Here is a 12,206-nt window from a genome sequence, read left to right as displayed (position 1 = left end):
CAAAATCTGGCATCTCCAAGCAGGGCTGGAAGAGGTCCTGACAGTCAGTCACCACTAAACTTAGATGGACAAGTGGTCTGACTCTGTATAAAGCAGCTTCCTATGTTTCTCCAGATCAAGCCCCAAGACTCCTAGATTCAGATTTGCCTGAAATTTGGCCAGGGAAAACTGATACTAGGTAACTGAAAATAAGCACACTATTCTGACAAAAACTTAACAGGTGAACAAACTGTAGACCGGGAGTATGTAAGGGTCGCAGTCCAGTGAAAAAGCATGCACTTTGCCAATAGAAGTCTGAGAAAGACCCGTTTAAACCATTGGAAAGCTACTACTAGCCAGAGCTAGATGGGACCGGTGGTCTCATAAGAATATAAGAAGAGCCTGCTGGATCAGGCCAGTGGCCCATCTAGTCCAGCATCCTGTTCTCACAGTGGCCAACCAGGTGCCTGGGGGAAGCCCGCAAGCAGGACCCGAGTGCAAGAACACTCTCCCCTCCTGAGGCTTCCGGCAACTGGTTTTCAGAAGCATGCTGCCTCTGACTAGGGTGGCACAGCACAGCCATCATGGCTAGTAGCCATTGATAGCCCTGTCCTCCATGAATTTGTCTAATCTTCTTTTAAAGCCATCCAAGCTGGTGGCCATTACTGCATCTTGTGGGAGCAAATTCCATAGTTTAACTATGTGCTGAGTAAAGAAGTACTTCCTTTTGTCTGTCCTGAATCTTCCAACATTCAGCTTCTTTGAATGTCCACGAGTTCTAGTATTATGAGGGAGAAGAACCTTTCTCTATCCACCCTCTCAATGCCATGCATAATTTTATACACTTCTATCATGTCTCCTCTGACCCGCCTTTTCTCTAAACTAAAAAGCCCCAAATGCTGCAACTTTTCCTCATAAGGGAGTCGCTCCATCCCCTTGATCATTCTGGTTGCCCTCTTCTGAACCTTTTCCAACTCTAGAATATCCTTTTTGAGATGAGGCGACCAGAACTGTACACAGTATTCCAAATGCAGCGGCACCATAGATATATACAACGGTATTATATCAGCTGTTTTATTTTCAATACCTTTCCTAATTATCCCTAGCATGGAATTTGCCTTTTTCACAGCTGCCGCACACTGGGTCGACATTTTCATCGTGCTGTCCACTACAAACTTCATTTGAGGCAGCTTCCTATGTTGCTAAGGCACACAGTTCAGATTTCTTTGATACCTAAAAGATAGCTGGAGTACTGTAATTCAGTACATGCCCCTCCGAAGTTGCAAGAAAAAGTCTAACATCTCCTGCCATTAACAACTCGATATATCTGGGCCGTGAATTCTCAGCATCAGTGTGACAAAGGAAACACCAAGCACCAGCTGGCTGCAAATTGTATGTAGCTGCTGCTTTGGCATAAAGAATAAATGAACAGAAGTCTTTCAGGCACAAGAACTCTAACTAGAGACTACATAGTCTGTGGAAATGTCACAAGCTTTAACCCCAATCATGTGGTGTTCCCTGGTTTTAACGTATCTTTTGCTGAAGCCACCAGCAATCCTTTCTGCAGACTACCTGACTCATCTGATAAGCTACCGTAGAGCCCCTAACGTTGCATTTTCAATATAATTGTCTTAAAAATAGAGTTGCTATAATACAATACACAGCTGTCTACGCTAAATAGTCAGTGGACTTTCTCATAGTTTCAGGCAAAAGGTTTTGGGAGACTTGACAAATTTGCACAGCAAATTTCTTGCTCTTTGGGGTTAAATACAAGTTCTTGCTAGAGGTTTTCCTCACTTTTTAGTCAGTGGGACAGATTCTTAGTTTCTTCACCCATTTCTCTCCGTCTCTGCACATAAGAAGAGATCTCTCTTGTCTTGCTAGTTCTGATGCTAGCACAATTGAAATCCATATCTCAAGTGGAGCCCATGAATTAGATGGTAACAATGCTGATGTTGAATAATTGGAAAAGGCTTATGGAGATGGAGACACCCCCCCCCAAAAAAAAACTATCATGGTGTGGTGTGCTCATCTTCTTCCTTTAAAAATAAGATTTCCCATAATTCTTCTGCCATCACCTCACCCAGAAGCCTGAACACTCTCAACTGACTTTTGACAGCTTTCTAGTCCTCAATCTGTAAAAACACATAGCTGTTCTGAATATAAACTTGAACCATTCTCAAATTCAGTAGTGAGTGTTAAAATATTCCAATCGACTAAATCACTGCCATGTCTAATTTTTGCTTATAAATTTGGGATGTGTACAAGGCCCAAAAAGTCATGGTATATACAACATGAATACTAACAAGGTATAACAAAAACTTTCCTAATTTTACTCATTTTCCTTTGTTGTTCTTTGGTTAATTCTAAATTGACACCCACACTGAATCTACAACCAAATGCCATTATTTAGTAGACTTTTCAGGGCTTGACAATGTTGTTCTCCATCTTTGTGACATGCTGTAAGCTATTGATTTCTCCTCCAATGCTCAATAACCTTGATGTGGTGAAGGGTTTGGGCTGCTTTAAAGATCTTGAAAAGTATGCTAGCCAGACTCTTCAGATTGCAGTAGGGCCACCCAAGTAGGACAGGTCAAAGGTGAGGGGTCAAAGTGCAGCCCTACCCCCATTCTCCTGTTGTGTTTATATATGTGTATTGATATTAATTTTTTACTGAGGAGGAATTGATTTTAATTTTCCTGACTAGGAATATGTCGTCATTCCAAGATTACAGTGTAAAAGTATGGATGGCAATTGGTTGTCCTTAAATTTGTCAAGATAGCCATTAAAGCGTGCAGAAAAGAATTCCTTGTAAAATATAAAAATGTGTGTGTGCGCGCGTTGTGTGTACATATAATTCAAGGGTGCAGTTTCAGTAATATTCATAGCTCTTTGCCCCTCTCCATAATAGTAAGAAACAGAATGATAGTTTTTTGAAAACTGTAAACTCTATACAGAATTCAGCCTGTGGAGTTCATATAACCCTGAATAACTGCTGGGTTTAATAGGACTTACTCCCAATGAAGTGGAGAAAGGATTGAGGTTATCATAATATCTTGGGCAATGGAGCAACAGTTTGAAAGTAGCCATAGTATACTTAAGGAAATAGTCGAACAGCACAGTTGAACAGGTTAACAGCACAGAAGGAATGAGAAAACACATGCAGAGGTTTCTAATATCAAAATATAGCAATTTATTCAAGACACTGAATATGATCTGTTGATTCTCTCCTTGAAACAAATGAACTACAACACACAAGGCGATTTGCTGAAAGAGAGTATGGGTGTGTGTATGTGTGTGTAAAAGAGGGGAGCAGTCAATGGACAAAACAGTGCGAGGGGAGATGCTGTTTCAACAGAACCTGGGAAATGCTGAAATGAGAACCAAGCCCGGCTTCAAGTCTGACACAGACAATAAAACTTCAGAAGCCAGAATCCAGAGTGCCAGAATCAGTGAGTGGCTGAAAGAACAATTCTGCAATTGACAAAGAACCACATTTTTAGAAGGCAAAAAAAGAAAAAGAATGAAACAAGGACAAAAGACCCCCCCAAAAAACCAAAATCATCCCTTATGTTTGACAAAGTGCACTTCACTTGGCTCTAAAATTATTTTTAAAATAAGAAATAAATATGCAATTTCTTACATTGCATATGTATTAGGGGACTAATGTGTGTAGAACCCTAGAAGTATTGGGCCTTTTGATGCCTCGTATAGGGACCCAGTGTTTACCAGGTTAAAGATGCAGTATCCTCTTCTCAAAGGGAGCTTGCTGATCTATTCAGAGTGCTACATGCCACAGGAAGAGGTGAACCAGATATGATTTCTGTAATTGTCCAGATTTGTTTGGTGGGCGGGGAAAGGAACCATAATGACTAGCTCTTTCAAAATTTCAAGTTATTTGTTGACTTAACCCAGTATTTAAAGTCTAATCTTAGTACCTCATAGTGCAATCCTATGCCTGCTTACTCAGACACAAGTTCCACTGGGTTAAATGGGGCTTGCTCCCATTAAAATGAGTATAGGATTGCAGTGGGGAAAGGATTGAGGCTATCTTAATATCTTGGGCAGTAGAGCAGCAGTTTTAAAAAGTAAACATGCTGCAAATGTCTCTATGGAAGCCTAACTCTAACTTAGCACTATTTGTAAACAGAAGCAGCCAGCAAATAATACAAACTTATCTCTATATGTTGAGATATGCTACACTAGTCCTTTTATTGCTCAGAATAGTAGCAAAAACAATTACCCATTCTGAATGAAATGGCAGAATCGGACATTATAACAACATGGAAATATTTTCTGCAAGAAATATGTGGTTATTTTAAAAAAAATATTAGGAGCCATCTGGATATATGATTCAGAAAAGAAGTATCTTTTTTAAAAAAAACTCTAGATTTCTGGTATAATATAATTCACATCACTGAGACCTGTCAATGAAATTAAAACACACAAGATACTTATTTTCTCCTGAAGACTATTTTTAAAAAGAAGCAACACCTAATTTTGTTTCTTTTACCAAATTGCCTTTCATGAGGATAAAATAAAAGGGATGCTGCATCTTTAAATTTGTATCAGATTTCATTTGAATTGTTCTTTTGAATGAGTTACACAATCCAGTCTACATCTGGTAGAGATTTTAAGCTTCTAAAATCGTGTTTTAACATAAAAAATACTACTCTTTTTTTCTTTTCAAAAATACACTGGGTTCTTTCTTTTCTTAAAAAGTCATCTTCCTCTTGTAAAAAGCGTTCCCAGCACTGCATTCTTACATAAAGCACTTATTACACAATTTGTTGAAAGTGCCCTTGAAACTGTAAGATCTGAAGCATGGAAGTAATAAAAACAGAGAAGCTGGAAGAGAAGAGAGTGGAGGGGAAAACAAGAAAAGAGAATGAGAGAAGCAGTCTGTTATAACTTTTCACTTTGCCTACCTGGCTGCATTTTCTGTGGGCATAAACAGAAAAGGCAAAACAAAACGGGGCACAAGAAAGGAAGAAAAGAAATTCAGTTCAAACCTACACCTGTGATCCTCAAGGCTATAATATTCCAACTGATAGGGGGGAAAAACCCACTGAACAAATAAAAGTAGTCTAGAAAAAAGAAAGTGTTGTGATTACAAAGTTGTATGTGTCATCAGTACAAACTGGTCTTTGAATGTCCTTTGGGAGAGCAACTGTAGAGTCCAGATTGGAAGGAAAAAATACAAGACCACATGGAGGAGGATTCTTTTTTTTCCATTTTGGTTTATCAAAGCATTTTGCTTTATAGGGTTTTTTTTAATTATTATTATTATTATTTTTGGCACAGCTTTTTCTCTTCTCTTCTGCAGCCATCACAGCGAGTTCTCAGAGACCCCAACCAAATACTATGGGGGGTTTAGCTGGAACTGGTTTCCTGCTTCCAAAGGCTGAAAGTTCCAGGTGGAAACCATCCCCACTCCCTCCCCCTAAGTGATTGTGTTTTAACTCCATGGTGAAGGTTATGGACAAACATTGCAGGCTTCTGCTGCCTAGGAAAGTTGCTTTTGTTGTATGATCTGGGAGTTTCCTCCCGTTTCTGTTGTTTCCCCCCGTTCTTGCAGTTCTAGAGATGTTAAAAATAGTTCTGAAGAGTGCTTCTACCCACACATTCAATGCTGGTCCATTTGCAAATTTCTTCTAAAACGTTTACTTTCGTAGGTCTAGAACACAAACCTAAAAGGAAGAGACAAAGAGATGGACAACAATCAAAAACATTGTTCAGACCTGTTAATACTGTTCACTTGGAAATGCAGGGTAGTAATTCTGTTAATAATGATCTGGGCAGCCCAGCACAGAATATTGAGCAAGGGGATAGTTTCACGCTCACAAAGTTTAGTTTATGCAATCATCCAGTTACAGATCCTCTTTGCACGCTGGAAGAGCAAGCGTATGTGCCCCTCTGCACGCCCCATTCTCCTGTGAGGAGGATCCTCAGAGTATGAAATGATGTAATAAGCTCAAAGTGCACTGGGTCTTTGGAGAAAACATGTAACAGCATTCTTAAATATCACAGCTTCTGCCATCTGTTACAAAATGGCATTGACCTTATCCTAAGGCAGTAAAGGGTACAACATGGATCTGTCAAAAGCTCCTAGCCATGCAAAGCTCTGCCGGATGTTTCAAAAGGCTGAAATCAGTTGGAGACTTAAGCACCTAAGTGGTCTTTCTTTCTCAGATTACAGACAGATGCCAGCACACTTATAAATTCTTGTGGACTCTGCCCACTAACTCACAGATCTCTAATCTATCATGAGAAGACAGTTTTACAGCATGGAAATTGTGCTCACTTGTGGGACAAGAACCATAACTAAAAACAGGTCTGAAGAGACTTACTGATCCATCCGATGCACTAGCTCCCACTTTGTCTCCTCTAGCATTCCAGCAGACTTCAAATATTCCCCCAGTGCCTCTGTAGCTATGTACTAGAGTTCCACTCTAAATAAATAAATAATCAATCAATCAATCAATCTCCTCTTCCATTCAGGTCACAAATGTTTGTTGCTCTACTTAAAAAAATACATATACACAAATTATGCTTGGATCAGTTTCATTTTGTAGCCCAAGGATAGAGAACTTCAGGCCCAGGGACCAAATGCAGCTCTCTGGTTCTCTTGGAATATTGGGACTCTCCTTGGGTGATACGACCTCCTCCCCAGACTGCATGCTCTCTCCCCATGCCATATCCCTCACTGGCTCTGCTCCAAAACCTTCCTCAAGTGCTTGTGCCTGGTTGGAATGTTTTCTTGAACTTTAACAATGCCTCTTGCTTGCCTGGATGGAAGGGAGGGAGGGAGTGCGTGAGTGTGTGTGCGTAAACCTCTGACTTCTGCATAGCTTGAATGTAGCCTACTGTATAAAGGTAAGAGACAAATCCATTGCCCTATCCACCACTGGCATGTGGCCCTTGGGTTGAAAAAGGTGTCCCACCCCTGCTGTGGCCTATGGAAATGTGAGTTGTATCTTTAAAGACCTACTATACGCATAGCCTAGAATCTTGGTAATTACAGCTGATCGTATCCTGGCTTCTGTTGTTTTAGTCAATCAATTAATTGAATGAACCAGTCAACAAAAGTCATTCAAGACTTATACATCCATTAAGATACAAAAATGATGTACAAGGTCAAATAACTCTATTGCTAGGTAGGGAAACATGGTTACATTTATGTGGATTTTAACTAGATAAAATCACCTTGTGTCTTCATTGTTCTCATATCCTGGTTCGTCGACCAACATTAAACCAGAGAAGTCCCTGTTTTGGAAGTGATGTGGTTTATTTTTTTTTTTTTTTTTTTTCAATAATTTTTATTCAGATTTTCATAAAACATACAAGACAAAATCATAAAACATTCAAAGACAAAAAACAAAATCAAAAATAGTTAAACAAAAAGAAAAAAAGAAAAGAAGAAAAAAAAAAAAACAAAAATAAAAAATAAAGAGTAAAATATTGACTTCCCATTTGTCAAAGATCAAATCAGTTATAAGTCTATAATATATAGCAATCCTGTCTCTTAAGTCATATTATAAAATCACTTTCCTCCAGTAGTTATCTTACTTAATCATCAAATCTCATAAACATTACTTTATTCTTTCCACAAAAAGTCAAAGAGAGGTTTCAATTCTTTAAGAAATATATCTATCAATTTTTTTTTTCCAGATAAGCATATCGATTAATCCATCTCATTACTAATTATGATAATCTTATTGTCATAACCATAGTCAAAATAAACATTTCAATTAATCCATCACATCAGAATCTGTTAGGTTCAGTAATTTCAGTAGCCATTGTTCTATTATCTCTATTAGTTCCATTTTCCATCTTCCATCTTCAGTAGTCTTGTTAAGTCCAGTAATTTCAATATCCAATCTTCCATTATCAGTATTCCATAATAATCTTGCTGTCAAAGCCATAGTCATATAATAAGAGTCTGATGGGAATTACCTCTATCCCAAATATTTTCTTGCCATCCATTCTGAATAAGTTGCTGAAATACTGCTGTAAAATCATATCTCTGTTCTTTTTTTCAAAATACACTGGGTCATCTCTTAAAAGTTTTTCCATTGTCACATGGCTGCAGTTAATTCCATAGATTTTCTCTATATTGGGCTCCATCACATCATTCCAGTCCAGAAGATAATCCATGCCATTGATAACTTTATCTCTAGAATCTTCATTAATTTCTTCAGAGATAACATTGAGTTCCAAACAATAGATTTTATTTCTAAAGTCCATAGACTCCAAATCTTGTTCCTGTTCCACGTTTGTTCCAATCTCCGGGATCTCCTCTCTCACAGGGACCCCTATTCCAGTCTCCAGGGTCTCCTCTCTCACAGGGACCCCTATTCCAATCTCCGGGGTCTCCTCTCTCACAGGGACCCCTTCCAGGGTCACCTCTCTCACAGGGACCCTTATATCTTTAATCTCCTGCTTCATTTTACTCAATTCAATTTTCGTTATCTCAATCTCATTCATTATTCTCTGAAACATAGTTATTTCCAGATTCTCAGCCACTTTCTTAATTGCCATTTTAAAAGAAAAATATAGGAAAACCACTTCTTATTTCAGCAACAATTGGGTTAATACTCCAAACTTGGTGACATCACAGTATAAACAGAGCAGACAGCCTTATCTCTCCAATAGTTAAGTAAACAAAATGCAGTTCCCAGGATCGAAGCAATTAATGGCAATCGTCAAGAAACAGATTCGTCAAAATAAAATAGACCAAAAAGAGAGTAGTCTCAAAACAGTATAATATTTTTCAAAATAAAAATCTGGAATAGAAATCCCTCTTCTGTGTGTATCTTTAGAATGCAAATCCAGGACAGCTTTTTGCAACAAAAACAGAGATAAGCTATTAATTAGTGCGTAGCAGAGAGAAGTTACGGCTCCCCAGTGAGATGTCAAAAACCGATCAATCTGGCAAATCTCTTTTAAACAGCAACAATTTAAGTCAAGTAAAAGAAAAATATAGAAAGAAGGGTGCTTGCCTGTTAGTGCGTTCTCTCTTAGAAGATAAGATGAACGTTCGCTTTAACAGATAGAGCTTGCTGTTGAAAATCCGTCCCACCTTCGTCGGCTGGACCTCGTCCCATAAATTAATGAGATCTGGTCGTCCCAACAAAAATAGGCTTTGAGGTTAATCTCTTCGTTTCTCCCTACCCGGGAGAAGTTTAATCAGTCAAAAAAAAAAGAAAAAACTGACTGATATATCTGAATAAGCTTCTTTTGAGGCAGGAGCCCGTCTCAAAAGCAGGCACAGGCTAAGTCACCCTTCCCGGAAGTCGGAAGTGATGTGGTTTAAAGTGGGATGGAATTCATCCCTGTTGATACTTTTAAATCTTTCAGTTTAAATCTTTCAATGCCATGGACCATAACATTTTATTACAATGTCTGGAACATCTAGTTGGCATGAAGGCTTTGCCCTTATGATGTTCTGTTCCTTTCTGTCTAACTTATAGGATGGCCCTGAAAAAACCTGCTTGACAGCTTGGCTTCTGTAACATAGGGTTCCACAGGAATCAGTCATTTGATACTTAACCTCTAGATGGCATCACCAGATGAGATCATTGGAAACATCCTCAGAGTTGTGTCATCAAATGCTAATACCTTCTAAGACTCACAGTTGCTTGCATGCCTCTCTGTATGGGTGGGTGATTTTCTTGCTTTTTTATTTGTTTGTTTTGCAGAGGCAGCAGTCTCTCTCCTGGCTTTGACCTGGAAGCTACAGCTGGGTGGGTGAAGCTGAATCCAGATAAAATAGTTGAACTACACTGAACTACTCATAGCCTAACTATACATTATTCCAGCTTTTGCTTAATCTTGGGCTGAAGGGACTTGCAATCCAAAACGGCACCAAGTTGGTTAAGGCTGCATTGTGCTAAACGTGTAGCATGCAGACATGTCTGTTTTTAATTTTAGATCCAAGAGGGCCTGATTGTCATAGGGACTCAAGCATGAGGAGCAGGGAGGTTTATTCCTTCCCTCCCCAGCCACAATCAGGACAAAAGTCCCACCCTACCCCCATGCACGGCCATTGTGTGTGCAGGGGGAGAGCTTGCACTGGTATGAAAGGGAGCTTTTTCCCTAAACCTCATAGTTGTGGCGCGGCGATCAATCTTCGTCCATATGGGAGCTGGGAAGGGAGTATATAAACCTCCCCTTCTTGCACAATGCAGTCCTGTATGCTGTACAGAATACCATATACATCTCTCTCCTTGCCAACCACACATTGATGCCACAGGAGGAGGAGTACTAGGAAAATTATTTTTTGTCAATAAAGTTCCATTTTGGAACTGTCGACTGTCTTTGTACAGCTCTATTATTTGAAACATCTGGCCAGGAGAAATATGAAGAACTGCCTTTTAATTAAGTGTTATAGTATCTGATATAACAGAGTTTTACTTGCCCCGTTACTTTGCTCAACAGGGACTGTGTCTAACCCGCTACAGAAAGTAATTGTCTCTCTTCAGGTGTTTTTATGTGTAATACTAATTTTGTTGTGCCAATTTACTACCAACTGGGAGATCACACCCACTCTGATTGGATATTTTACTCTTCAGACTAGATTGTGTTCACGCTGATGCACAGTAAGAAATGGGGCACATACCTCTCCTGCACTGGAGGAGTCAACAGTTCCAAAATGGAACTTTATTGACAAAAAATAATTTTCCTAGTACTCCTCTCCTGGATTTTCTGGCCTCTCTTTGCAAAAACATTTCTCCCCACACCTGCCACAGCTTGTGCCACAATAAATATGTTTGTCTTTAAAGTACCCACATTCTTTGTAGTCTTTAGGGCATACTGTGGGGCAGGGGGGACCTCTTTTAGTTCAAGGGCCACCTTCCCTTTGGGGCAATCTTCTGAGGGCCACATCCCAGTGGCTGGCAGGGCCAAAGGAAAAAATGGGTGGAGCAACAAATGTGAATTTTACTTTTGTACAGCAGGCTAGTTTCTTCATCCTCATACATTCCTCTCTATCCTCCATCCAGGCAAGAAAGAAGCACGATCAGAGCTTAAAGGCGCACTCTAGTCACAAAAACACTAACGGAGGGTGCAAGGCAGGGCTGGTGAGGGGTGTGGTGCTGGATAGGTGTGGCTTGGAGAAAGTCCCGAGGGTCAAAGAGATGACTGGAGGGCCACATTTGGCCTCTGGGCCTGAAGCTGCCTATCCCTGGCATACAGTATTACAAACAGGTTTATTTCAGTTAAAAGGTCTTAATACCAGGGTGTGAAATGTCCATACCTGAGTGTTCCATATATGGACACATTTGTCAAAGGACCCACTGGCTAAGTATTTTCCATCAGGACTAAAAGCTACGCTGTAGACAGGTTCTTGATGTTTGGTTAACGTGTGAGTGCAGACTCCTCTTTCAACGTCCCACAACCGAACAGTAGAGTCAAATGAAGCACTATGGGAAGCAGTTAAAATCAAAAGATTTCACATGGCATGCTGGTCGTATTTATTGCTGTAAAGACTCTATTAAACTTCAGAGCATTTTCTTTTTGGTGCAACCAGGGCTGTGGAGTCGGAGTCATGGAGTCAGAAGCAATTTTGGGTGGAGTCGGAGTCGGTAGAAATGTACTGACTCCGACTTCAAAACAATTTTTTTAAAATATAAATTCAAAATGTCAAAGAAGCTTCCCATGAAGTCAGCTGTAGTTGAGCATTTCACCATAACTCAAGATGGAAAACATTTTGTGTGTCAGTGTATGACACAGGACCCAGATGAAGACAAATGCTGTGATGCCAAGATCAGTGCATGTTCAGGCAGCAATAAAAATGCTCCTATGAGAGCTTCCAATTTATAAAGACATTTACAGCCCTTTCCAGGGCTGTGGAGTTGGAAGCAATTTTGGGTGGAGTCGGAGTCGGACAGTAGAAAAATAGAGGAGTCGGAGTCGAAGGTTTGGCGTACCGACTCCACAGCCCTGGCTGCAACTAACTACACATCTATATACAACTATATACAACTATACATCATACTTAGCATGGACAGGGCTAGGAGGAAGGTTTCCTAGCCTCCCAGACAAACATTTAATTTTTCTTCAGCTCCCCACTTAATGGCTGATTGTCACTATCTGAGGTTTGGTTAATAAAATGGTAAACTTGGAATTCAAATTCAGCTATAGACTTTACTAGGTGATCCATAACTATCTCTTAGGCTAACCCCCTTCATAGGTGGGTTGTGAGGATAAAAAATGGGAGGACAAGC

General features: G+C 39.8%; 1 protein-coding gene across 11 annotated transcripts in view; it reads right to left on the bottom strand.

Moving 5' to 3' along the window:
• Positions 1–3,161: 3,161 nt before the first annotated feature.
• TBL1X (transducin beta like 1 X-linked) overlaps positions 3,162–12,206 on the bottom strand; it is a 262,884-nt gene continuing 253,839 nt past the window's right edge. For all 11 annotated transcript variants that reach the window (XM_061627078.1, XM_061627077.1, XM_061627081.1 and 8 more), the window contains 3 exons: positions 11,237–11,402; positions 6,330–6,431; positions 3,162–5,669 (listed from right to left, as the gene is read on the bottom strand). In XM_061627078.1, coding sequence (XP_061483062.1) covers positions 5,643–5,669; positions 6,330–6,431; positions 11,237–11,402 — 295 coding nt within the window. In that variant the 3' untranslated portion in view covers positions 3,162–5,642. The remainder of the gene's footprint in view (positions 5,670–6,329; positions 6,432–11,236; positions 11,403–12,206) is intronic.

The sequence above is a fragment of the Rhineura floridana genome, chromosome 5 (genome assembly GCF_030035675.1).
Source record: "Rhineura floridana isolate rRhiFlo1 chromosome 5, rRhiFlo1.hap2, whole genome shotgun sequence".
Lineage (NCBI taxonomy): Eukaryota > Metazoa > Chordata > Lepidosauria > Squamata > Rhineuridae > Rhineura > Rhineura floridana.
Note: the sequence above shows the minus strand (reverse complement) of the source record. Positions and strands in the feature narration are given on the sequence as shown.